Here is a 26,780-nt window from a genome sequence, read left to right on the forward strand (position 1 = left end):
CACCTGCAAAAAATCTTTGATTCCTTCTTCCTTTGTGAGCAGGAAGAAGGCATTCCAGCACAACTTTAGCTTTGTTGTGGTAAATATATGAATACATATGTGTCAGGCAGCTTTTATAGATTTATCAAGGGAGAAAACACACAATGAACATTGAATTCTGGGCAGAAGAAAAATAAAATATTGTTCAGACATTAGCCTGAATGTGCATAGAGGAGGGAGCAGGATCACCCCTACACTTGCCTGTTGTCCCCTGCCTCTATATTCATTTGGCATAATATCTGAGAGAGATCCCCCCCTCCGGGGCAACATAATGAGGGTTTCTTGCAGCTCTTTCAGATGCTATAGCAAATGGATGTAGGGATGGGGCAAGGGGTAGTGATCAGGAGCAATCAGGGTGACCAGATACAATGAAGTACAGTGCCTGTTCCTTTAACCATTGCATTGAAGAGGGAATTTTGGCAGGTGCAGCTCAACATGGAAGGGTTTAAGAAGCTGCACCTGCCAATATTCCCTCTTCTACAGAATGGTAAAAGGTATAAGAACTCAATCAATCAACAATCAACAGTATTTATATACCGCTTTTCAACAAAAAGTTCACAAAGCGGTTTACAGAGAAAAATCAAATAACTAACTCTGTCCTCCATTGCATCTGGTCACCCTAGGAGCGATCCTACTCCCCCCCCCCCCGCCCTAAGTACATCCAGTTGAATGCTTAGAAAGTGCTTATGAGTATGGAAAATAGTACCAGGTTTAGATCTGAAACAATGAAAAAAAGAAAGTGACATGAAATACAATGTCACAAGACTGCTGGATTGCTGAGCACTGAGTTCAGTACATTGGGGGACTATGGCATGTAAACTGAATTGTGTATCATACATTGGGGAACTGGGGCATGTATGCACACACCAGTGACCATGGTTGAAACTTATAAAACTAGGCATAGCATGGAGAAGATAAATAGCCCAACCCTATCCTTTTCCCCACCATAGGATGTAGCTGTGCAAAAACGAACTGTGCTGCTTGCTATGGTGGGGGGAGGGGTGGATCAGAAGGCATGGGAGAGGTAAGGGAAATATTTTTTCTTATCTTTTGGTAAGCCTCCCAATTGCCAATGAGCTCCCTCAGACCTGCACCAGCTCTTTGGCTGGTGCAAGACCAAGGAGAGAAAGGGGGCATGTCAGGAGCATAGGGATAGCATATTGACAAAGGTTGTGTGCACTCTGATACACCTCCTCCTGTCCTCAACGTGCCTCCTCCTCTCCCTGGTTTCTGCCCACCCTGCTGAAGTACCTCAATTGGTGGGCCTTCCTTGTCCTGCCACCAATGCTCAGGGCCTCTGCAGCTTCTTCAGTGGTGGTCCAGAAGTGCATGGCTATGCTTGCTTCTGATCACTGTTAATAACTACTGTATAGCACAGATTGCATCTGTAGGATTGGGACGAAAGATAAGTTTTTTATCCCTCTCTGACAATACTAGAAGCAGGGGTCATCCCATTAAATTGACTGGTGGGAGACTTTAGGATGGACAAAAGGAGGTCCTCTTTCACAAAGCACATAAACAGCCTGTAGAGATGTAGCAACAACCACTAACTTGGATGGTTTATAACAACACTGAAAGTTCGTCAAAATCTTGGCAACTCAAATGATAGCAGACCCTGTTCAAAGCTACCCTTGATGTGTGTTCTAGGCTAAATGTTGGGCAACTTTAGACTTGGCAAATTCCAGTTAATCTTGAGTTGGTGAAAACTGAGCTGGCCTTTTGAGTCTCTCTATCTCTCTGATGACTGTCTAAATAGCCTTGGCCATGATAATTAACATAAATATTTGAGCAGATGCTTGTTAACACCCTTCTTGTACTCTTCCAAGAAACTTCTCAGTCAAGTGGCTGCTGCACATTGATCATAAACAAGTGCTATTTGAGGTTCCTTAAAAGATAGTGGGTGAGGGCCAAAGATAAGAGTTAGTACTGGAGCTGTCTTTCTGTAATCTAAACTTATTTACATGTAAATTTTTTTAACCCTTGATTTGTAGACCTGCGGATTTTCTTTAGGAAGGTGAGAAGCAATTCTAATGAGGCTCCCCAAATGATCTGCAGGGCAACTTGAACAGGGTGGTGCCAAATCCCTTCTGCTTTTGTTATTGCAATCCCTAGCATTGCCAGGTAGGGTAGGGAGTCCCCTATATGACTCACTTGGCAAGTCACTTCCCATCTGAGTAGACTATACTAACCTAGAGGGACTGAAGATCAGGTTCTGTTTAAGGCAGCGTCATGTGTAAAAGGTATGAGTTGCTTATTGCACTTTCTGCCTTTTCACTCTTAAAGGCAGAGGAATGCTGCTTTGTATAGAATCTGGCAATTGTGCTTCAGCTCAGTGATGAGATTCATGTGGTAGAATTAAATGCCACCAAAGTGGAGCTCAATCCTAGGATACAATGCATGACTGCTGGGGGGGGGGTAAGGTACCTTGTCCTTCACTTTTGCACTAGGAGCCAGCCAACTAGGGCAATACAGGGGTTCTCAAAATTTGTTACTGCAACCCCCCCCCCAATTTACATGACTCCCCTTTACAGCTAGCTGTGGTCCTTTGAGACCTCTGGCATAATACAGTTGGTCCTTCTAACTCAGCATTACCTAACTACAGTACTTACTGGCAGTGGCTTTCTGAGTCTTCAGACAGGGTCATCTCCAGATCTACCTGGACATTCCAAGGACTGAATCTGGAATTCAGTGCTTTGTGGTTGTGATCAACACTTTGGGAACAACTGGAGAAGTGGTTTTCTATTCCGTAGGCTAGGAAACTAAAAGCCCAATCCTATGCATGTCTACTCAGAAGTAAGTCTCATTATAGTCAATGGGAATTACTCCCAGGAAAGTGTGGATAGGATTACAGCCTAAGTGTCATATGCTACTGTCCCCCTTTCAGGGAAGGCTCCTACACCTTTAACAGCTTGGGACATGCTACAATTCCACAGATGATTTCATTAGGTCTCCTCAAGGGAAAACTGAGTCTGTTGAATGCTTTAATATAGTGCAGCTGCTAAAAATATGAGAGCATGTCCCAGGGAAAAGGTAACATATACCAGTAACATGTAAGTAATTCAGGAAGGGGAAGCAATCTATACCCCCTAGTTTCCTTTCTCAAGTACTGTGTTTGGTCCTTTAAAGTCTCAAATGGTCCAGGCCTAGAACATTTGAATCTCATCCCACCCGTACCTTGAATTTTTCTCTTCTGAAATTCAACAAGTGGGTACTAATGCATTTTTTTAAAATATCCCAGTTAAATTCTTTTCTGCACTGTGTGTCTGACTCACTCATACCAAGAATTTAGAAAAATTGTCATTATTAAGGCTTGCATTTCTGGGGATATTTTGATGAAACTGTGTGTAAGAGTTATCTACCTTTTCTGTGTTGTGTTTGCTTAATGTGGTTGGGATTTCCTGCATATTAATCTGTTGTTGTTTGTACTGGATTGTAATTGCTTTAGCTGCTCTAAGAGCCAACTTTTACCTAAATAGTATTATGATAGTGCTACCTTAGTCTTGTTTTCATTGGAAGGTTCAGGTATTAAGGGATGTTGAAAATCTATTTTAGGAAGAGGTGTAGAAGGCTCTACCCTACTTGCTTTGCTTAAGATAACTTCAGGTCCTACATGTGTCTCTGCAATTCCTGAAGGTGACCTTAGTGCAAAGTGCTCTTTTTATTCTTAACTGACATTGATGTACTGGGGTAACAATGTTGTTTACTGCTATGTTCTGAGCTAGTGGGTTCTATAGTCCTTCAATGTTCTAAAGACGAAGCTACATTTGATATTAATAATGTCACTCAGGGCTGGACTTAGGAGCTGCAGGACCCAATTGGAAACATATTTGCAGGGCCCCAGGTTCATAGCCAAGGTATGTAGAATCACTGGGTATCAATGAAATTTATGATAGAGTTTATGGTAGAATGGAAAGCAATAAAAAAGTGTGCTTAAAAAGTGCATGTGAATTAATGGCTCAAATGACTCTAAGCACACTTTAATACAAAGTTATTTAGATGTAAACCAACAAAATGTATAGATTACCTTTGAAAAGCAAATAGTTACAAAATCATTTGTTTTAGTGACTGTGAAACGATTAAGTCAAAATATTGATTTTATTTTTATACCTTATCCTAGGATGGGTCCCAGTTGGCTTAAATTCAGCCCTGATATTACTATAAGCACCCCAGATTTTTTCTTTTTTTTTTTTTTTTTGTAAATAGTATGTATGTGGGGGACCTAGAAATGGTTTGGGACAATGGTGAGGATTAAAGGAACTGTAACTCGTGTCTTCCGCCTGAATTGGTCCCTCGTGCAGGTGCTGTTTTCCAAACAGGGAGGAGCTTCCAGGAACATAAGATATTGGTACATCTTTTGCTGTATAAATGCATTCATTTCCACAGTTCTATTTTGTTTGCTGTAACACGCAAACATATCTACCCCTCTGGAACAGCAGTGAAAAATACCTCACTGCTTGTCATCTTGAACTCAAAGTTGGTGCTTCTTGGGTAGGCTGCAGATGAGATATGTGTTTGAAGTTTGCAATCTAGGTTATATGATCCAGTGAGGCAGGTGATATCCAGTAAGAGGAGTGGGGGTGCGGGGAAACCAGGGAAACCTGGAAAATGAGGCTCTGAGGCTGCTTTTTTTTCTTGCAAGGTAGGAAATGTACTCTTAGCTTTTAAAATGCTTTGATTATAAGCCTGGGGTGGTGTGAATGAGATTTGTGACAATTAATGGCTGTTGAGGTGTCTTGGAATTGAACCATAAAATACTGATGTGTCTAAAAGGGTTATTGTATTGACCTCTTTTTCAGTGATGAATGAGCAAAAAATGGCAACTGAATTTCAGTGTAAGTGGAATTATGTGCCCCAATGTGCATCACATTCTATCTTCCTGTATTCATTTATGGGATAAGAACCGTCAATCTCCATGGTGGGCACTCACTGCAAATATCAATGTAATGTGTGGCAGTGCTGAAAGAGGCAGATTCCTTGTTAGGACTTATTAGGGAAAGGATTGAAAATGAAAATGGTTAGTATGAGAATTAACTTAAAATCTATGGTTTGATTACTATATGATGTACGTGAGCATGCACCCAAGTGCGCAGTTCTGGATATTGCAGAGCTGCCAATCAAAACTGTCAGAGGGGGTGGAACTCTTTCTGTATGAGGGAAAGCTAATTTTGGAGCTCTTTAGTTTATAAAACGGTTGAGAGGGATGAGAGAGCTGTTCACAAAATTACACATGTTGTGGAAAATGGCCTATTTCTTAAGATCTGAGAATGTTTGCAGGACAGAGATAAAGCAGGGTTGAATAGGTTGGCACTACAGCCATGTTCAGGGGACTAACTGTATAGAACTACTAACATTTGTTCCAAATAGACATATCTGTATGGAATCGGAGCAGGATAGTGCTTGCTGGCCCAGTCCCCATCTCTCTGCATCACATGTTCAGCCCAACCTGTGAACAGAACCTGCATGTGTACAACTTAGGTTTGGATAGATGAGGGAGGACTGGGCTGTGTGATCCTGCTGCCCCCTTAACCCCCACTGCATTTATTCTATATAGATGAGTGCATAATGTGTATAAAATGGAATTGTTGCTTTTCAGATAAATGAGTCCATATCACATATTAATCTGTGATAGAACCATCCTTGGAGTTGACCAAATCAGGGTGACCATCCCCACTTTGCAGGGTCCCACTTTAGCCATAACTGCTATGATCTTCTTGCTTGCTCTTCTGAAAGGAGAGCCAGAGAGAAGAGGACTGAATGAGCAGTGACCCATGTCTGTCTCCAGTGCCATGTCTGTGAGCAAGGCATTGCAGTGGTGGGGCTGGAGGAGGGAGCAGGAAGCAGGGCCCAATCCAACTTTCCAGTGCTGAAGCAGCTGCAATGCAGCCCCGTGGAAAGGGAATAAACATTTCCTTACCTGGAGAAGGTGTCGTGGCTGTTCCCCTGCCACAGGATGCAATGCAGGCACCATGGGCATGGCCGCACTGGCACAGGAAAGTTAGATAGGATTTGGCTCTGGGAGACTTTTAGTTCAGGTCCTTCTTAATTGTGAGGAGGAATTTTTAGAAACCTTTTTACAGTTCTTTGGAGCAGCATTAATGATGTTCATCTTTCCACTTCTGAGGCATTACACCTGATCCAGCATTGTTAAACATGTTAAATTTACAAACAAAATGCGAGAAGAAAGGGTGCCAGTTGTGTTTTCCTAATGATATCTATTCTCCCTGGATTGATGGAACTTCCTAGACCAGAGTTTCTCAAGCTGTGGCTTGTGACCCGCTAGGTGGGTCGCAAGCCAATTTCAGGTGGTTCCCCATTCATTTCAATATTTTATTAATATATTAGACTTGATGCTCCCATGGTATATGTGACTACATTTGGGGAAATGTTACAGGTCCGTACTTTGAACAAGCTACTACGTATATTCTTTTAACTAATATTATTTTAAGTAATCTACTCCTGGGTAAGTGTGGGTAGGATTTCAGCCTAGGATTGTGAAAATTTTTCCTGCTTGATGTCACTTCCGGTCATGACATCACTTCCGGTGGGTCCTGACAGATTCTCATTCTAAAAAGTGGGTCCTGGTGCTCAATGTGTGAGAACAGCTGTCCTAGGCAGGACTGCAAGCTCCTTGTAGTATGGTCAATTTCACTTAGAAGTAAAACTTAATGGTGTGCAATCCCATGCATGTTTACTCAGAAGAAAATCCCACAGAGTTCAGTGGCGCTTATAACCAAGTAAGTGGTCTCTAGTCTGCTGTCTTAAGTGTTTGTGAATATGGGAGCACTACTGAGAGGGAAGTCTATCCTTGCAAATGTTTTCAATAGCTAAGTAAATGTCTATGTAGGCAGGTGGATAATACTTATTTCTAGTGTGTTTTAGTTGTTTAATTCTGAAACTGCTCTGATTAGGGGTGGATGGAGAGCATGTGTATATTTAGTCATGGATACCATCCTGTAGACTACCATGGCAGTTGCATCAAAATGTACCCGTGCCTGCTGCAGCAGTGTAGAATCTTCCTGCTTCAATACTTACGGCACCCCTGACTTACTGTAAGCGCTCTGCCTTGGAAGCAAAGGATTGCCCTTGTGCTGTGGTGCTTGGTTCATGTTCATAAAATGTTTGGAAAGCTTTGAATGAGAGGAACTGAGTGTGTGCCAAGTATGATGTATCAAAGGGTAGTTCTGCCTTGTGATCTCTCTCTTTCAGAAAAGCAGAGCACATTCTGGGTTGCCTCTTTGGAAGGGAAGGCTTGAGATTGCTGTTTACAGGACACCGCTCTTGTTTGTCTGAAACTTCTGCTTCTCCATCCTTTTATCTGCATAAGGTTAGAACAAACTCCTTACTGGAGTGGCAGAGTCTGTCTTAGTTCCAGTCAAACTTGGTTATTTTGACTTGTGGGTGGATGTGGGAGAAGGGCAAGGTCACTCTGCAAACAAATGTGTCTCTGTCTATGTTTCTTGTGATCAAGAAACAGATTAACAGCTTACTTGGTTTGCTAACTTCTTTCCTTCCTTACTGTAGATCTCATAAAGCATTGGTGTGAGAGGCTAGAACAGACTACCAAGTCCTCCAGTTCCAGGCAGTGCTTCTAGTGAGTAGGACTTTTTTCTGTCATTGTGTTGCTAGCCCTTTAAATACAACCTCCTACAAGGCAGGCAATAAGCAGTGAACTGAGCTGGCTGGCACGGGCCTGATGCTCAGGGAAGCACCCTCTCCTTAAACAAACTGCGATTTGTTGCTTGATATGGCATCTGCGGGCTTTGTTTTCAGGCTGATGTGGGTAAGGTTGTGAAAAATAAGAGACCCTTTGGAGATTTAGTACTGTGTCTATTCTATGGGGTGCTTTGAAACAAGGGGCTTCTGTGGGGCTGTGCAATTTCAGAAAGAAAGGAAGGAGTCAGCTGGGGTACCACATAGTCTCTCTGACTACAAGGGGTGGAGAGTGCTAAATTTTAAAACTTCTTATGTTTAGCTTGCCGCTTACCTGCTAGGTACAAGGGGGAGCTGAGAGCCGGGATTTTCATGGAGTTTATATAGTAGGGGTGTGTGTACTTACTTTCTCTCCACTAAAATATCAGGAAGGTTTTCTTTACCAGGAGAGGAGGGTGGGGATATTTATATAGCTGTATGTTCCTTTTTACAAAGTATCACAGCTTGTGTTTAGTCTGTCAACAGCCTGGGGGGGGGGGAGGAGAGGAGGAATAAAGTAAAGTAGTACATGCCTCTCCCCTGCCCCCCCCCCCAAATAGCCATTGGTTTTCAATTGAATACATGGTGTGGGGGAGAAAGGGTTATCCCCTCTCCTGAACCAATCCCCCCATGGCTGTTTTAAAGAGACTTTGGGAGAGCCCGTTATGGAACTGGGTTGTATGAATATATCCTTTAAGTGCAGGATCTAACTTTTCTTTTTAAAAACAAATTTATACCCTGTCTTTCTTGCAAAGTAAGCTAAGGTGGCTTATGCTAGTAGACAAAAAAAAACAAAACAGAACTTTAATAACAAATGACTAAAATGAAGCAAAAGCACAATACCTGTGGTATGTGTCTGAGGGTATTTGGGGTCAGAAATAGCACTGATAGTGCATTGCTTCCATAGTACTGGACACAGCCCTAGAAGCAGGAGTCAGGAGCCATTGCCTGGTTTCCTTGATGAGGATTTCAGTACAGTACTTGCCAACTAGCAAAGAGGGCAGGCGAGAGGTGTGTGCCAGGCCAGCTGATTCCATGAACAAACATCTCTTAAAGTTATAGTGACAGAATTGAGCTTTAACAAGCAACTTCTACAGGTTTTATTTGTTCACTGCTGAAAGCCAAATTAACCCCCTAAGTGTATGTAAATTTTTGAGCTGGAGGCTCAAGTTGTGTCTCCTTGCTTCTCCCAACTGACTTACCTTTTATCTTTGACAGTGCTGAAAGAGTTGCCTTCTTAATGGACAATTCCAAAAGCCCAGGTGATAACAGCACGGTAAGGACCAGGCACTGCTCTTCTGTGTTAATTCCATTTTGTTGGGTTCATATCTGAAAAAGAGAGCTCCAGGAATGTAATGACTTGCACAGCTAAGGGATGACTACATCCTGAAGGAAACATCTATAGATTGAGAGGTTTTATACATAGAACAATACTGTAAAGACCTTTATTGGATCTAGGACAGCCTGTCTGCGTAAATCACCTTGAATATATCAGAGGATGAGAAAGATAGTGTAGATACTCACATATGGTAAGTGAAATTTTTGCCAAGTAATCAAGCTCCAATTCTCACTTTGCCTTATCTCTGGGTCAATCAGAGGGCAAAGCCTTTCAACTCTGAAAAGTTTCTCAAGCGGCAGACAGGTGCCAAGTTTCTCAAGCAGCAGGCAAGCACCAGGCACGCAGGGCAGAGATAGTTTCTACAGCAACTGGGAAATTCCAGCCAAAGTTAATCTTTTAATCTCCTTCCTTCTGCTGCAGCCTGGTTCTGCTTGGCAAATGCTTGCAAAGCAGATCTGTTCTTGTGTTTGTTGAAACACCAGGATGGGACCCTCCTTCCCAGGCTACAATTCAGTGCACCCTTACTTAAGAATAACACCCATGGAAAGCAGTGAGTCTACTTCTGAGTAAAAAGGGCTGCAAATATATCAGCTGCATCTCTTTGCTGTGAATTGAATTGCACACTCCCAGTTATGTGTTATATGCTGTATGTAGAGCTTCAGGTGTAACACACCAGATACCTTAAAGGTGGATTTGATTCATGGTTCAACCTTTTTCACTTGCATATCCCTTGGCAGCCCATTTCCATAAATTGTACCCTTCCTATTAGCAAAATGTTTGTAATTAGTAAGACAAGCCCTCCTCCATATGAAAGCCCAGACTTCATGTATTCATCACATATTTTCTCTTTTTATCTGTTTGAAGAACAGAAGACTTTGCACTGTTTTGCACCAGAAGTGTGCTGAGAAATTCTGGGTGATTGAAAACCATCACAGTAAAAAAGCTGAAACATAATATGGAAAGTGATCAATCACTATTGCATACATGAATTGATGACCAAAAACTAGCTTATTGGTGGGGCTTTCACAGTCAACTAGCTACCTCCCTTCCTGTGTGTGTATACTACTTTGTACAAACATGGTCCACCTTCCCTCACTCCTGTGTTTCTCCATTGTATGGCTGTTGATCTAGCCAGATGTAACTGATCCTTGGTTAACTTCATCTGTCTGCTTCTGTCATCTTCAGCCAACATCACCGACTGACAACATCAACCTTGGACCTTCTGCTAATCCCAAGTAAGTGGCATGCCAAACTCTAGTCCATTTTCCAAAGAGTACTGTACAATAAAACTTCAACAATGTGCCCTGCTAATTGGTTTGCACTCTTGAGAAAGGGATCTCTTTGCAAGTTGGACCAGGTAAGCTGGGGGGGGGGGGAATGGAAAAATTAGGACCATAAAAAGGTTGCCTTCTCCTGAATTGGACCTTTGGTCTGTCTAGCTCAAAATGTCAACATTGTCTGGTAGTAGCTGTCCCGAGTTTCAGACAGGGCTGTTTTCTGCCCTGCCTGGAAATGAACTTGGGTTGAACTAGGGGTTGAACTTGAACCTGCATGCAAACCAGGTGCTTCAGCTTCACTGCATGCGCTCATGTGCTCTCTCCCCAAATTATATCACCAAATGATAGGTGATACCACAGGGTGCTATCCAATAGGTGGCCAAGCCATTTGTGCTACCACATGCCAATAAGTACTCCCAATATCAGACGTACTGTGGGTTGGGGCAAGAGTTGCCTATCCCCAACAGCAACATATTAGTGCTGGGAAAACCCTGATATGCCTGGCTATCAGTCTTCCACAACAGCACCAAGAGCCCTGAGACAGCCTTGTCTGAGGGAGAGCAACTTTGGCATCTGTTAGTATTCCTCAAGCTGCTATCTTTCTCGTCAAATGGCACTTCCAGGCAAGTGATGATATATGGACTTGGAAACAAATAAGTTGAAGGCTCTTGAGATGCATGTATGGATATTCCCCAGTAAAACCTTCACTTGGTGAAGCATAATCTTCTGCCTGGCTTTTCATGTTGGGAGACTGGATCTTTCTTCATGTTTAAGCCTTCTGCTTCCATTTTCTGACTTCATTGCCATCACCTTGCATCTAAAGTGTATGCTTAAGATTACGAAAAGAAAAATGTCTTCAGAATGCATACAGAAATCTAATTATTGTTCCCTTTGAGTGTTTGGCCATCTGATTAGGAAGATTTCTGTATCTGTAATGTTAATTTGAATTAAGAAAACATTTTATCTATTAGAACATATTTCAAGAGTGGAGAAAGTATAAAATAAGGTTATGTGTCTTGATGTGCTTCGCTTTGGGGAAGGAAGTTAATATTTCCAAAGTAACTTGGGGAAAATAACTCTAAGTGTTGACATTGTCTCTTTTTTTTCCCAACAGTGCCAAGCCTACGGATTTTGACTTCCTAAAAATAATTGGCAAAGGTAGCTTTGGAAAAGTAAGTGATCTGGCTTGGAGAATTTTTCTTGTCGATTGCCATAACCTTTTGGAAGCCACACTGCCTTCCAGCTCTACTCTGGCTTCTCACTTCATCACACTGGTTCACGATATCTCCATTGATAGGGTGCAACTTTAATAGACTTGGTGCCCAATCCCATCCCCTGTCTACAGCACTGGAAGTAGCATTCCAGCAGTGGAGATTGCTTTATATATGATCTTACAAAAGCGCACAAAGCTGTGTGCTTCTGTCCCACCTCTGGAGAAGCTGCAGAGACATCGTGCATGGTAATGGGATCAGGAGAGGCAGCAGGTGCTGGCAGGTAAGCAATGTGTGGCAGATAAGCCACTTTGAATACCTGTGAGAGAGATTAAGCAGGGTATAAATTTGTAAGTAAAAAACCAGGTGGAGAGGTAGCTAATGAGCTGTCACAGATCCAGGAAAAACCCTTGTAGAACAGGCGGCTTATGGGGGTAAATGCTAATTGGGTAAGAGGCCCCTGCTAATTGGGTAAGAGGCACTTTTTCAAGTGGGTGCTCCTTTTTTTAGCAGGGGGAGAGTAACTGGCCCACCTCACCCCAGCACTGTCTGTTCTAGTGGCTGTCTGCTGGTATTCATTTTAGATTGTGAGCCCTTTTGGGACAGGGAACCATTTAGTTATTTGATTTTTCTCTGTAAACCGCTTTGTGAACTTTTAGTTGAAAAGCGGTATATAAATACTGTTAATAATAATAATAATAATAATAATAAATGGAAACAATTCCCTTTCCTCCCTGTGAAGCCTCCTGATTCTCCCCACCCTTAGCCCACTGAATACAGCGCGTTCCTTTTTGGTGCTGCTACATCAGCTCCCCCCGTCAAGGATAGGATCGGGAGGATAGGATTGGCTATTGCCTTCTGAAAGTTGTGCTCACAGTTCAAAATGAACTTGCTCCTATTTATTTTTTTAAATCTTGATAATACTTTTTGAAAGTACCCGAAGCTAGAAGTACCAAGAGCTTATACAATGCTCTGGATTAGTTGGTTACATAATTCATTGCATAATTCATTCAGCCATTCTAGACGGCTGAAAATCAGGGTACTTTCAGCTACTTCTGCGATTTTCAGTGTGCCAAGTCAGAACTTTTTCAGTTTTCTCTAGGAAAAAGTTCTGATTAGGCACACTGAAAGTAGCTGAAGCAAACCTTTACGGCAACACACTAGGGCCAACTTGCTATACCAGTATGGTGTGAATATAAAGCACTGATCAAGTGGAACAGTGGTCAGGATCAGAGAGTAAGGCATGACAGACACCCCCTTCATTGGTGGGCTTGGGCAAAACAGATGCTTGGCCCTTCCCCTCCTAGAACCAGCACTTATTTTCTTCATTCTGTTTTCATCATGTATAATAATCTGGTCTCTAGTATTGTAAACTGTGAATCATAATCTACACACTTGCAGAAAAGTGGTGAATAAATGTAAATTATGTAAGAGGATAAGAATTGAATTCTTATCCTTGCCCCTGTGAATTCTGTCCACTTGCCCCTATCTGTCCCTTCTGCCACAGGTCGTCTTGGCAAAATACAAATCTGATGGCAGTTTCTATGCTGTGAAAGTTTTGCAGAAGAAATTCATCCTCAAGAAAAAAGAGGTAGGGTGTGTGCTCTTCCTCAGCTATCCGTTTGTTTGCTATAGAGGCCTACGCTTATCTCTGCCACGCATATTATCCTCTTTAGCCATAGACTTTTGGTATACAGTCCAGGAAGCAACTATGTTGAATGCACTGTCTGATTAGCAGCATGTCCCCACACTCAAGGCCTGTGCTTTACATACTCCCTTTTACAGTTTATCTGTGTTTATGCTGTGTTCCTACCAAAATTTTACCATATTGTGTTCCTACAAAATTTTACCATATTGTGAATATGGGTCCTAAAGATTAAAACATGGGGGAAATGAAAAAAAACAGGTGAAATGTAAGAGTTGCTCATAGTTTACAACTAAAGTTTGAAGTGCTAAACCTCATTAGATGATGCTAGAACTTCTGAAACATTTTTATCATTTACAGTGGGCCCTCAGTATCCACCGAGGATCCATTCCAGGACCACCACCCCCCCCCCATGGATATTGAAATCTGTGAATGTTGGAATCTGAAGGGGTGCCTAGGACTTGCCGCTATTAATCCCCTTAAGGTTGCCCCAGGCCCTCTTGAGACCATGCTGGGCCCACGGCCCACTCCACAGGCCCTCCCACCTCCTCAGAACTCCTTTTTGATGTGACCAGAGGCAACTTCTGGTTTGTGGACAGGACTACCAGTTGTGTCCGGGAGGTGTTATGAGGTCAGGGAAGGCCCATAAGCTTCCCTGTGCTGCGGAAAACCTTCCAGACATGACTGGAAGTGACTTCTAGTTGGCTTGGAGGCCCTCTGAGGTGTGGGATTGGCATCTGTGGGTGGTGAAAACCGTGGGTGCCAAGCTCATAGATACCAAAGGCCACTGTATGGCCTTTATGGATTCTGTATAATGTTGTTAATTGCTCTATATGATTGTGCTGCACAACGTTTTCTTTCTGGTATTAGGGTGACTTTGGGTTTAACTTAGAATGGCTTTGGAACAAATTAGAATTTTTCACATTTAAATTAATGTAGTAGTTGTACTCATCCAAATTTCTGTGATAACGTATAGCCCGTAGGGGCTGTTTTTGGGAACAAATTAGTTACGGGTAACAAGGGAAGAGTGTGTGTATATTTAACCCACACATGTGCAACAAACAAGACATCTTCACCAAAGAAATCAAAACTTCACCACTCTTTCCATTCTTTGTCTGTACTCTGTAGCATGACCTTTTAAACAATGAGTTAATGTTGTTGGTTTGGTATATTTGCCACAGCCACCTTGTGGGAAATATATAGTCAATAGGAAATTCCCCAGCTCTTATGTAAATAGCTTCAAAGGCTCAGAAATAATCTTGAAGACAATTTTCCTAGTCTAGTCAGGCACTTGGTTCATTTTTAAGGGGAATTGCCGCACATGGTCTTAGGACCATACTAGATATACCATGACTTGAGGTTTTAAGAGGCATTCCTTACCTCAGAAGTGCCTCTTACTTCAGAAGGCTGATCCTGCTTGGACCAAATGTTTGTGAGAACGGGAAGATGTTTCCTCTTGGTGCAGTTATTCCTGCTGATAACTTCCCTCTCTCCCTCCAAAACTGTTTGCTGCAAACAGCTACTGAGGGGAGGATAAATACTTCTGTGCAGTTTTGGAGGTGAAAAATGCATGAGTGGAAAGAGTTTACCTAGCTCTTCCCATGTGTCATGGTCTTGAGCAAGACTGGGCCTCCTGTAGCAAGGGAAGACTAGGCCTCCTGCAACAGTGCCTTATGAAATAAGAGGTATGCTTGGGTTTAAGCACACCATGCTTTTTTTTTTTTTTTTTTGTTAAAGAAAGGAGAAAAGAACAAAAAGATCTAATTTGACCCTGAGATACATTTAATCTGACCCCCAGCCTCTTCCAAAGAGGTTTGTTTCCTGAATCTTAATCTATATACTTGCTTATGCTTCCCTTTTGGGTTTTCCTAGCAAAATCACATAATGGCAGAACGTAATGTGCTTCTGAAGAATGTGAAACATCCTTTCCTTGTTGGGCTTCATTATTCCTTCCAGACAAAAGAAAAACTCTACTTTGTACTAGACTATGTAAATGGAGGAGAGGTGAGTAAACATCAGTCTTCCCTCATAAGAGTATTTGCGGTCATTCAGAACAATCACTTTTGATTTTCATTTTCAACCCCATTGGGGTGGAAAATCTTTGTTTTGCAAGTGCATAAATTTCCAGATTAAGCTATTACGTATATTTATATTTAGAGGTGTTTGTTTCTAGTGAATAAGATAGGATTTCAGTCTAAGTCTTACTGAACGCAATGGGCTTACTTCTGAGTAAAATAAATGACACTGTTTTCAGACACCTCTGTTTATATTACGGGCATGCCCCCTTATCTGCAGATTCACTTATTAATGGATCAAGCCCATGGGGACCCCCTACACATGCTGCGTATGCAGGCTGATGTTGATTAGTACGTATATGGGGGAGTAGGATAAAGTGTTGTGGGGAGCATGTAGAGACTCCTGAGACTGAACTGGCTGATCTCAATCTCTTTCATTCCTATAATGAAAGACAATTCTAGTGGGAAAAATATAGAAATACTTAATATTGCTTACTTTATAAGAATGTACCCCCAAAAAACAGTCTTCAGCAAATTAAAGGATGCTTATCAGAAGATTAAATGCACTTCCAAAGAGCTCTGCTCCAGTGTCAATCTCTCTGATCTTTGTTCATAGTTGTTTTTCCACTTACAAAGGGAACGTTGCTTCTGTGAACCTCGAGCGCGCTTCTATGCAGCTGAAATGGCCAGTGCTGTGGGGTACCTCCACTCCCTAAACATCATCTATAGGTAAAGTTTACTAATTGCTGCTGATACCAATTGCATATATTACTAGGATGTTAATTTCAGGATATGTTGTTTGGCTTCAGAATATTATCTTCTGAACAGAAAATTAAAAGTAGCCCATTTTGTAGCAGGAAAAGGTTGGACAAACTAGGATGAAAACTGCAGTGTTCTAGTGGTGATTGGGAGACAGGGCTTCTTTGTTGTCTACCACCACTGTCAAATGTGTCTCATGTAACATTTCATTCATGGTCTTTCCGTTTCACCTTTCAGTAGGCCAATGGTTGTTCCCCCCCCCCCCCCCGGAATGTTGGAGCTCTTCAGAAGCTTATTTGGGGCAGGGGTGTTCATTAACAATGACCATCAATAATAGCAAGTAATAACAGCCTGCTCATCACTATCACAAAAAATAGCATACTCATCACTGTCCAGTTTTTTCAGCAGGGAAAAGCTGTAGAGGACTGTTGGATGTGATTTAGAGCACAATGGCAAGGCACAAAAGTTTGTCCCAAGTATGCACCCAGGGACTAATATATAGCTGTCATGTACCAAGTCGGATCAGTGGTCTAGCTACAGATTGTCTACAATGACTGATTGCAGCAATCCAGGGTTTCCAAGAGTAGAGTTCCCAACCCTAGTGGAGATGCCAAGGCTGGAGATCCCTAGTGGAGATCCCAACCTGGGATTTCTACTAGCTAGCTCTACCACTAGCAAAGCTCTCCCCCCTCCTCAAAACAGTTCCCATAATTCTTTGCAATATAAATTATGGTCTTAAGACTTCCCTTCTGTTGCTAATCACTGACTCTCAGACTCTCCTACCTCATAGGGTTGTTGTGAGGATAAAAGGAGGGGAGAAAATATGTATACCACTCCTGAGCTCCTTGGAGGAATAAAAATGTGAAAAATAACGGTAACAGGTAATTAGAGGACAGGTCCTCTCGTGGATTGAGAACTGGTTGGAGGCCAGGAAACAGAGAGTGGGTGTCAATGGGCAATTTTCACAATGGAGAGAGGTGAAAAGCAGTGTACCCCAAGGATCTGTCCTGGGACCGGTGCTTTTCAACCTCTTCATAAATGACCTGGAGACAGGGTTGAGCAGTGAGGTTGCAAAGTTTGCGGACAACACCAAACTTTTCTGAGTGGTGAAGACCAGAAGTGATTGTGAGGAGCTCCAGAAGGATCTCTCCAGACTGGCAGAATGGGCAGCAAAATGGCAGATGCGCTTCAATATCAGTAAGTGTAAAGTCCTGCACATTGGGGCAAAAAAATCAAAACTTCACATATAGGCTGATGGGTTCTGAGCTGTCTGTGACAGATCAGGAGAGAGATCTTGGGGTGGTGGTGGACAGGTCGATGAAAGTGTCGACCCAATGTGCGGCGGCAGTGAAGAAGGCCAATTCTATGCTTGGGATCATTAGGAAGGGTATTGAGAACAAAACGGCTAATATTATGATGCCGTTGTACAAATCGATGGTAAGGCCACACCTGGAGTATTGTGTCCAGTTCTGGTCGCCGCATCTCAAAAAGGACATAGTGGAAATGGAAAAGGTGCAAAAGAGAGCAACTAAGATTACGGGGCTGGAGCACCTTCCTTATGAGGAAAGGCTACGGCGTTTGGGCCTCTTCAGCCTAGAAAAGAGATGCCTGAGGGGGGGACATGATTGAGACATACAAAATTATGCAGGGAATAGACAGAGTGGATAGGGAGATGCTCTTTACACTCTCACATAATACCAGAACCAGGGGACATCCACTAAAATTGAGTGTTGGGTGGGTTAGGACAGACAAAAGAAAATATTTCTTTACTCAGCGTGTGGTCGGTCTGTGGAACTCCTTGCCGTAGGATGTGGTGCTGGCGTCTAGCCTAGACGCCTTTAAATGGGAATTGGACAAGTTTCTGGAGGAAAAATCCATTACGGGATACAAGCCATGATGTGTATGCGCAACCTCCTGATTTTAGAAATGGGTTATGTCAGAATGCCAGATGCAAGGGAGGGCACCAGGATGTGGTCTCTTGTTATCTGGTGTGCTCCCTGGGGCATTTGGTGGGCCGCTGTGAGATACAGGAAGCTGGACTAGATGGGCCTATGGCCTGATCCAGTGGGGCTGTTCCTATGTTCTTATGTTCTTAACTCCAGGAAAAGGGTATTGTAATGAATTTAAAACCTTATATTGCAACTGAGTCTGGCCGTTGGGCAGTGTCTGGCAGTTATGTCTGGGAATCTGACCAAAGAACAGTTGTTAATGGTTCAGGATATATTCCTTAAGGGAGACTCTATGAAAGCTTTTGGAAACTGTATCTGTTACCTTCCTGAATGGAGGGGTATTCATCCACTGCTCCATCCACTGCTCAGCATGTATAAGTAAAGAACATTTTATAAGGATGCTATAATCCCCAGTTCTCTCTCCTTTTAAAGGAAGCCAGAATCTAGGTAGTGCTATCCCTGAACCTTCTTGGGAAAGTGGAGTGAGCACATTAAGTTGGAGCTACAAAGCAAGGGCAAAGGGTGAGACCCTTTTTCCCTCTGCCATAGCCCTGATTCAGATTGGGCGCTACAGCAGCTTTTAGATCAAAAAGGAACTTGGGAGATCCCAACACTGCTCCCATGTCATATCTAGTGTGCCCTGTGTCATGACAACTGCATCCACCATCTCTGTACAGACAGAGGAAGTCTGAATACAAACAAGACAGCAAATATAACAGTAGTGGCTTCCATTCTGATATCATTTTGTCACTGTGAAGTATTCGTATGAATAAAATGATTTTTCAGTGCTTTTAGTGGTGTAACTGAATGCTATCACTTCTTTGGAGTCTGCATGTTGGTTTCTACATATTAGTTTCTTTTAGCTCTTGGAAGTATCAATTAAGTTATTGGATGAGAAGTTTACCCTGAAATCCCAATAGAACTTAACCCATCTATTCTTTCTTTTTTCTTTTAGGGACCTAAAACCTGAAAATATCCTCTTGGATTGTCAGGTATGTTTTGGCTTGTTATGTGCTCATAAAAATTCTCCTGCCACTATAATGAAAGTCCCGGTTCTGTAGATATAGTAATTGCCATTTCTCGCCACTTAAGTCTCTATTAGGCATATGGAAATATAACTTGCATGTGTGTTATGTTAAAAGCACACACATGTAGGAGCATGAATCTTCTTAGAAAAGACTTCTGGACTAGCAGCCCAATCCTTTTCCAACCATCACTTGACAGTTTATTTAACAGTGTGAGCATATAATTATACATGTGCACCCTTCAGACAGGAAGCACATGTGTCACTTCTTGGGTATACATGCCTAAGTATAAAAACTGAGATCTTCACCCACGTCATACAAATTTGAATTGTTTACTTTGTGTTGCCCATTCTCTGCATAGCATTTACATATGAAGAAGCTAGCCATGGAATACATTGGTATAAGAATACAGGTGTACATCACTTAATGACAGGGATATGTTCTCCAATCCCTGTTGTGCAATTACGTTAAGTGAACATTCAGTCCAATCCTAGTGCCTTTGTTGTGCAAACAGACACTCCCTGCCAGAAACTAGCTGGCTGCACAGGCTACTGGAAATAGATTGCCTCTTCTTTATATTAAGGGCCTCCTTGTTGTGTAAACAGACAGTCTGCTGCAGGCTATGGGAGACCTGACTGCCTCATTAAGAGCCTCTTTGTTGTGCTTTGATCACTGTTGAATATGTGGTCTGTTGTTAAGTGGAAGGTTGTTAAGCGACACACACCTGCATTTTATTAGGGACAAAAGGATTCAAACTTCTAATAAAACTTTAACCAAGGAAGAAAGGAGGACTGTTATGGGAACATAAACAAAAACGATCCTTGAGAAGTGCAAATGAATTGTCAGGAATATGCAAAGTGACCACAGGTTGCATATCTTGCATTCTAGTGACAGAACTTGGTAGCTTGCAGGTTGTATAACTTTGGATTAGTACAGAATTTCAGCAGTGTAGTAATGACTCTGCACTGTGGTCTTATTCAACTGTACTGGTAGGAAGTGTTTCATAAGTGGACTGAGAAACTGTAGAATAGGAACATAAAGCATCAATATTGTACTATAACTTCCAAGAAGGCGAAATTTCTCCTTTTTTCTTTCAGGGTCATATTGTACTCACAGATTTTGGACTTTGTAAAGAAGGAATGGAACCCGAAGAAACAACATCTACTTTCTGTGGCACCCCAGAGGTAGGTGCAGGCTGTATGTAATTTTTAATGTTTGTTTGAATGTCTTGAATTTCTAATGTACTAAACACTGCCGTTTGATAGGAGCTGTAAGGACTATCTCAATTAAATCGAATTTCCAGTCTTAGAGGCTTACATTGTAACATCAATGTGCCACTGTCTAAATCAGTGATTTTCAACCTTTTTTCATCTCATGGCACATTGACAAGGCATCCAAATTGTGAAGGCACACTATCAGGTTTTTGACAATTGACAAGGCACACCATGCTGCCAGTGTGGGGCTGACAACCCCATTGGCTCGACTAATAAATGATCTTCCCCCAAATTCTTGTGACATACCTGTGGACCACTCCTGGCGCACTAGTAGAAAATGGCTGGTCTAAATGCTGTCCCCTTGCCAAATTCGGAATCTGAAATCCATAAATGGAACCTTCCAAAATGGCTTTAGACAAAACTAGTACCTGTAGATGGAAGTGGATTACTATTTAAACACTAGATAATTTTCACTCAAGATTTCTAAAAATGTGGATGTGAGTGTTGAACCACTAATTCTTGGCTACTAATTGCTATAAGCGGTGACGTAGCTGGAGGGGGACAGAGCACTCAGGCTGGCAGCGAGGTGGGCAAGCAGCCCCTCCCTTTGGAGCCATTCCTGGCAGGGGGAGCAAAATGGAGCCGTACAGGAATGGCTCCGAAGGGAGGGGCTGCTTGACCGCCTCACTGCCAGCCTGAGTGCTTCGCCCCCCTTCCAGCTACGCCACTGGCTATAAGAAGGAATGAAAGAACAGGATGTGGGCAAATGCAATGTTTACGACTGTGCTGCTTAGAACAATTTTTTTAATGTAGTAAGGCAATATAGATGCCAACTTTAAAATAGATGTAATATCGATTGATGTTAAAATGCCGATGGTGATCTGGAAATTACATACCAGAAAATTAGTAGAAGTGTCCCTCAGAAGTCTGAGGAAGATACATCAGTGCATGATTTAAGCTCAGGCTAATTCTAGCTTAGGAACCTGCATCTTTCACAGTGTGACCTGGATGACAGGTTGTCCTTCCTTCTAAAGACATGAATGAGTATCAGGGGTTGATAACAATCACCTACATAATTTGCAAGACTAGCACAGTACAGTAATGTTGGCCCTCTCTCCTCCCCTGTCATGTGGATTGGTGGAAGAACAGATGATCATGAACTGAAGTATCCTGCAAGTTTGAGGAATTGCACATACTCAACTGGGATGCTAAGAATTGAATTGTGACTGCTTAGCTATGCTGTGAGGAAAATCTTGGGTGCCCATTAACAGGCCACAGACAAAAAAATTATACTTTTCAAGTTAGCTTGAATCTGGACTGTTGAATTTCTTTTCCTTAACTTCTTTATCCTCCTTGGAGCAAAACTTGTGTCCAAATGTGGGCATTGGCTTTCATACGATTCTTCTCAGAAGGCATATTTGGGACTGCAAATGTATAGGTATTCTCTATTAGAGTTTAATCCTCCTTTTCCTTCATAGTATTTGGCTCCAGAAGTGTTAAAGAAGCAGCCTTATGATAGAACAGTCGACTGGTGGTGTCTTGGAGCTGTCCTCTATGAAATGCTGTTTGGTTTGGTATGTTTTTGTTTTCCAGTTTGGCACCAACACTGGTCATGTATAAAATGAATAGCAGTTCATGGTTTGTGCAGCTGATTCTCTTCTTTGCCCCTTTTTGTTTGCTGTCAGCCTCCATTTTACAGCCGGGATGTGTCTCAGATGTATGATAATATTCTGCACAAGCCACTTCACATTCAAGGAACCAAGACCATAGCAGCTTGTGACATCCTGCAGGGACTTCTCCATAAAGATCAGAAGAAGAGGCTGGGAGCCAAGACCGATTTTGTATGTGATACTTTTTGCCAGTCACCATTGCACATTCCTTGTCTCACTCATAATGCCATCTTTCCTGATGTCTTTACTTCCTTCACTTTTGTCCTGGTGTCTTGCATGGATTGCAGCTTCAGGACAGGGATCATGTCACACCTATAGTTTTAGGGCAGTGTCCCTGTTAATAAACATTATTAGTAGCCATAGGGCTGGCTCTAGGTTGCTGAGCCTGGGGCAAAACCCTGCACTGAGCCTCCATGGTGCTTCCACTCACCCCAATGGTGCATTGGCCACTGCCACCAATACCAAGGTTTTAAGGATCAATCTGGCAACTTGGACCTCCCAGGCTGTACCCAACCTGGCTGAGCTTTGGGCAACAGCAATAAAGACTTTGGACTAAAAACTATGGGGAGTAGATCAGGCTGGGCAACACAGAGTACTACTGCTAGCTTGTATATCTAATGGTATGTAAAGTCAAACCTCATTGGCATGGCAGATATTGAGAGAACCTCACCAACTGGTCTTTTCTGATGTATATTGAGATAGGACTACATCTGTTTGCAGTTCTTATCTCCATGCAGCATGATATATGTTGCTGTTTTCTCTGGATTAGTGTGCTGGTCTGTGCAGTGGCGTCTCTAGGGGGTGCAGGGCACATGGGGGAGTGACACCATAAGTGACCAAAATAGCTAAAATAGCAGTTTGTAAGAATAATGCAATCATGTTAGATAGCAATGATTTACAGCAGAATGCAATAAAAAACCATGTTGAAATAGCTATGTTCTATCAAAAGTTATAGCCAAAAAAAAAAAGTGGGGGATGGGGCAATGGTACATCACCACACCCACCACCAGGGTTGTTGCCCTGCACCCTGCTTGGGACAAGGTCCATCATGGGGGTGATGCACTGGCCTCCCGTACTGGGTGACTCAAACTCTAATTATGCCAATGAGTTTGTGACTTTACTTGCACCAAGTATGTACATTCTCTTTCTCTGCCAAATGTGTCAGAAAGCCGTGTGCCAGGGAAGGATCTTAAAGAATCTCTGAAAAATTAAGAAACAGCAGTGTGTGTGTGTGTGGGGGGGGGGGGGGAATGTGTGGAAATAGAAGTGTCTGTTTGCTTATGGGTATGCAATTAGATGTTTAAAATTCCTTCTGAGTAACTGTTGACAAAAGATCTTTGAAAAGAGTAACAGTGGATAATGCTTATTTCCTTCCCTCCACCCCACAGCTTGAGATAAAGAACCACGTGTTCTTTAGCCCAATAAACTGGGATGATCTGTATCATAAAAGGATCACGCCTCCATTTGATCCTAAAGTGGTAAGTAGCTGTATTCTCCCATAGGCAGGATTCTGATTCATAAAGTAGAGGGAAACAGAGACTAAAATGCTTAAAGAAGTCATCACCCTGGCAGTTTTCAGGAACTGAAATCTCTAGGGTTTGCATTTATAGTGGGACAAGGACATTCCTGACCTGTAACATGTTGGTCAGGTTCAGACACCATGGCCAAACATGGTCTGCCTGCTTTCTCCCTGGTTCATGATAATGTCATTTGCTGCAACATCTCAATTAGGTAAACTCTTTGCCTTCAACCCATAACTGAAAATCACTAGTTACCAATTATGGTTTGGATGGAAACAATGGTCTTCTATAAGCATCATCTTTACACCAAACGTTAAGTTACTGTGAACTAGCAAAGGAGCATGTAAGCTCAAATGCTGTCCATGGGAGGCAAATTAAGGTTTGTGACATCTGAACCAGACTACTGTTTCTTGTATGATGAATGAAGCCCCTGTCCAACTTGTAGGACAGCAGGGTTAGAAACCACTTCAAAATCATCCTAATTCGGTATATCCCAATCTGCGGGTCACAAACCTCCAAGGCAGTGGGAAACGCCAAATTCTCCTTTAAGGGGAGTGGTGACCTAGTAGTGATGGCAGAATGGTGGCAACAGCACTTCTGGATTTGCCACTACCAAATAAGTAAAAATGAGTGTTCCATCATCCATATCTGTGGCTGGAGCCACCACAAAGCCCAGGTTCTTGCCACCACCAAACAGTTATATCTGAACACCTTTTTCATTTAGCTGGGGGTGATGGCACAAATCTAGAAGTGCTGTTGTTGCAGTCACCACTCCCATAGACAGGCCCTGCAGCAACTTAGTGGTTCCATTCAAGTAAAAGTTGGGAACCACTGTCCTAATTCAATTCACTGTATGAGAATTTCAAACTCTGCATTTCAAACTCTGGTGAGGGTCAGATCAGACCCTAAAGAGCTTTGAGATAGGAAGATAGCACAATGGATGCAAAGAACAAGCCTGTCCAAGGGCCAATTCAGGCAATATTTCTAACCTCAGACTGGCCCATGCAATAAAGGACATGCTTGCTTTGGCCTCTCCCTTTGCATTTGGGAGAATATGGGACACTTTCATATTGACCATCCCTCCACAATTACTGAAAATGTTCCAATTGTCTCTGGACATGAGAGGAGGAGCTAGAACACATTCACACATACATCGCTGTGTGGCACTAATTGTTCAAATTGACCCAAGACCTTGCTTCACCTGAGCTGAGTTTCTTTCCTACATGTCCTCAGGCAATTTGCAATCACAGTAATACTTATTACTGTGTTCCCAACAACGGATATCAGTTTTGTTTTTACTTCCTTAAGGCTGGTCCTGCTGATCTTCGGCATTTTGATCCGCAGTTCACTCAAGAAGCCGTCTCCAGCTCCATCATCCGTACCCCCGACTTGTCAGCCAGCAGTTCCAGTGCCACAGATGCTTTTCTTGGTTTTTCTTATGCACCAAACGATGAAAACTAAGGCAAGCTGTGTAGACAGGGCTTGAGAAATCCAGTTTGGCTCTTCGTTGAAATTAGAGAAAGCCATTACACTCTGACTAATCATCTAACAGGAAGAGAATCAAGTTCTCCAGCTTTGAGATATGGGACCTTCATCATGTGAATGCTCCTCTAACAGAGGAAATGCTGATTACTTAACATTTATTTTATTTCCACAAAACTGAACATATTTAACTACATAGTTTTGTGCCAAAATCAGGTAATCTTATGTGGGAACACAGGGTAACCATAACTTGGATTGCCATATGTTGTTTAAGGGGGGGGGGGGCCAAGATAGTCCAGTTATTCTGGCCTTGGTCACTGAGTATACCAGAATACACAATAGAGTACAAAACTCTGATTGTTCACTCCTGTTGGATCCATATTCTGCTTATATTCTCTTGGGCCATAACTCTTTCAAACTCACTGGGTCCTTTTTGGAGCATTTGGGATTCCCAGGAATGCCCTTTGGGGCTCCTCAGATTTTTCTCTCTCCCCCTCCCCCCTGCCCCATTCTTGGGGAGCCATTATTACTTGCAGCTAAACCTTCACGCTTTGCATGTATCTGCATTCTCAATTCTGAAACGGGTTGCTTTTGATTTTTTTAATTTTTGTGTTCTGGGAATAGAAGTGATGCCACCTCCAGCTCTGCATGTGTTTCATGTCCTGATTGTGAGCATGGCTTGCCCCTAGTAGGAGTGGAACAGTATTTGTCTCACCACATTATAAAGTACTAATTCAGTAACTTGTCATTTTACCTCTGAAAGGGTGCCAAATCTTACATTTTTAGTACTCTTGTTCATTTTTCCCCATTTTAATTTTAAATCTCCACAGTGATAAGGATTGGGTTATATGCTACCTCTTTACAGCCTAGGTTAAAAAAAAATGAGCAATGGATTTTGTTTTTAGAAACGTGGAGTAACACAATCTGTCTGCCTACTGGGCACAGATGAGCACAAACATTGTACCAATATGCAATTTTATTAACAAAAATGGAAGACTTTAACCTCTAGCCAATGCATTTGTAGCAATCTCAGTGTCTACTCTGATTTTGCACCAACTAACAAGTTACCTGTTATTCTGTTCCGGGGGTGGTGTTAAGTCACTTAAACTGTTACGTATCAGCTGCTGGATCATTTCAATTATATCTTCCTTGATGCTTAAGTTGCTAGACTCTGAAGAATCTTCCTACATAGCATGAATCTGCAAGAACTTGGACTGAATAACAAAGTGGATTGACACTGGAGATTAACTACTGCTACCAACTAAAATCAAAACAAATCCACCTTGCAGATGAACTATATAGGAAGAGCAAGAAGGGACCAGAATGAGTTGTGTAAAAGCACATAAAAGCACAAATGTGAACGCTGCAACCCTGAAGTAAATGGGGAATCCTCTTGTTCTCTCAAAGACGCACAAAAAGCACAAGGCGCATACTGGTGTACGGAGAACTAAACTGTGATAAGGAACATCTAATCCCAAAACACTGAAAATAACTGCCAGTTCTGGTGCCTTTATAAACAAGCACCCACCAACCCTAGGTCCAGGGATAGCCTAAAAAAGTTCGTTCTGTCTTAGACTTACATGCACATAATTTGTAAGGGCTGCTGTATCTCTTTTCCCTAGTTTCTCAAACTGGCTCAGAAATTCATGTTTTGCTTGCCCTTGTATTCAAGGCTAAGGTAGAAAAAATGGATTTGTTCATCTGACACTGTTGTCTACCTTTCACTGATATGCTGAGATAGACACTTGCATTTTTATCTTGTGTGTTCTCCCAAAATTTTTATTTTGGTGACTGTTTAAGACTTTAATAAAAAGTATAATTATATTTTAAGGATAAGTGTTTTTTTTTAGCCTTATCATCCAATGGGCGACTTCAGACCAAGGTTTAAGTGACTGAAAAATGAACTCTCTCTCTGTCCTAATACGTAATCAAGCTCTTACTCATGA

At 42.2% G+C, this 26,780-nt stretch overlaps 1 protein-coding gene across 5 annotated transcripts; it reads left to right on the forward strand.

The window, feature by feature from the left end:
* Nucleotides 1-7,610: 7,610 nt before the first annotated feature.
* Nucleotides 7,611-26,658, forward strand: SGK2 (serum/glucocorticoid regulated kinase 2). 5 transcript variants are annotated; one of them, XM_066623029.1, is made up of 13 exons: nucleotides 7,611-7,630; nucleotides 8,947-9,004; nucleotides 10,253-10,302; nucleotides 11,459-11,516; nucleotides 13,063-13,146; nucleotides 15,073-15,204; nucleotides 15,832-15,944; nucleotides 18,879-18,915; nucleotides 20,046-20,132; nucleotides 21,641-21,736; nucleotides 21,848-22,003; nucleotides 23,221-23,310; nucleotides 24,661-26,658. In XM_066623029.1, exons 2-13 carry the CDS (start codon nucleotides 8,969-8,971, stop codon nucleotides 24,811-24,813), a joined length of 1,092 nt encoding a protein of 363 aa, XP_066479126.1. In that variant the 5' UTR covers nucleotides 7,611-7,630; nucleotides 8,947-8,968; the 3' UTR covers nucleotides 24,814-26,658. The 5 variants fall into 5 exon arrangements, with proteins under 5 accessions (XP_066479126.1, XP_066479125.1, XP_066479128.1 ...); XM_066623028.1 differs by lacking the exon at nucleotides 7,611-7,630 and adding an exon at nucleotides 7,746-7,819; XM_066623031.1 differs by lacking the exon at nucleotides 7,611-7,630 and adding an exon at nucleotides 7,746-7,819 and having other exon boundaries at nucleotides 24,697-26,658.
* The last annotated feature ends 122 nt before the right edge of the window (nucleotides 26,659-26,780 follow it).

The sequence above is a fragment of the Tiliqua scincoides genome, chromosome 4 (assembly GCF_035046505.1).
Source record: "Tiliqua scincoides isolate rTilSci1 chromosome 4, rTilSci1.hap2, whole genome shotgun sequence".
Lineage (NCBI taxonomy): Eukaryota > Metazoa > Chordata > Lepidosauria > Squamata > Scincidae > Tiliqua > Tiliqua scincoides.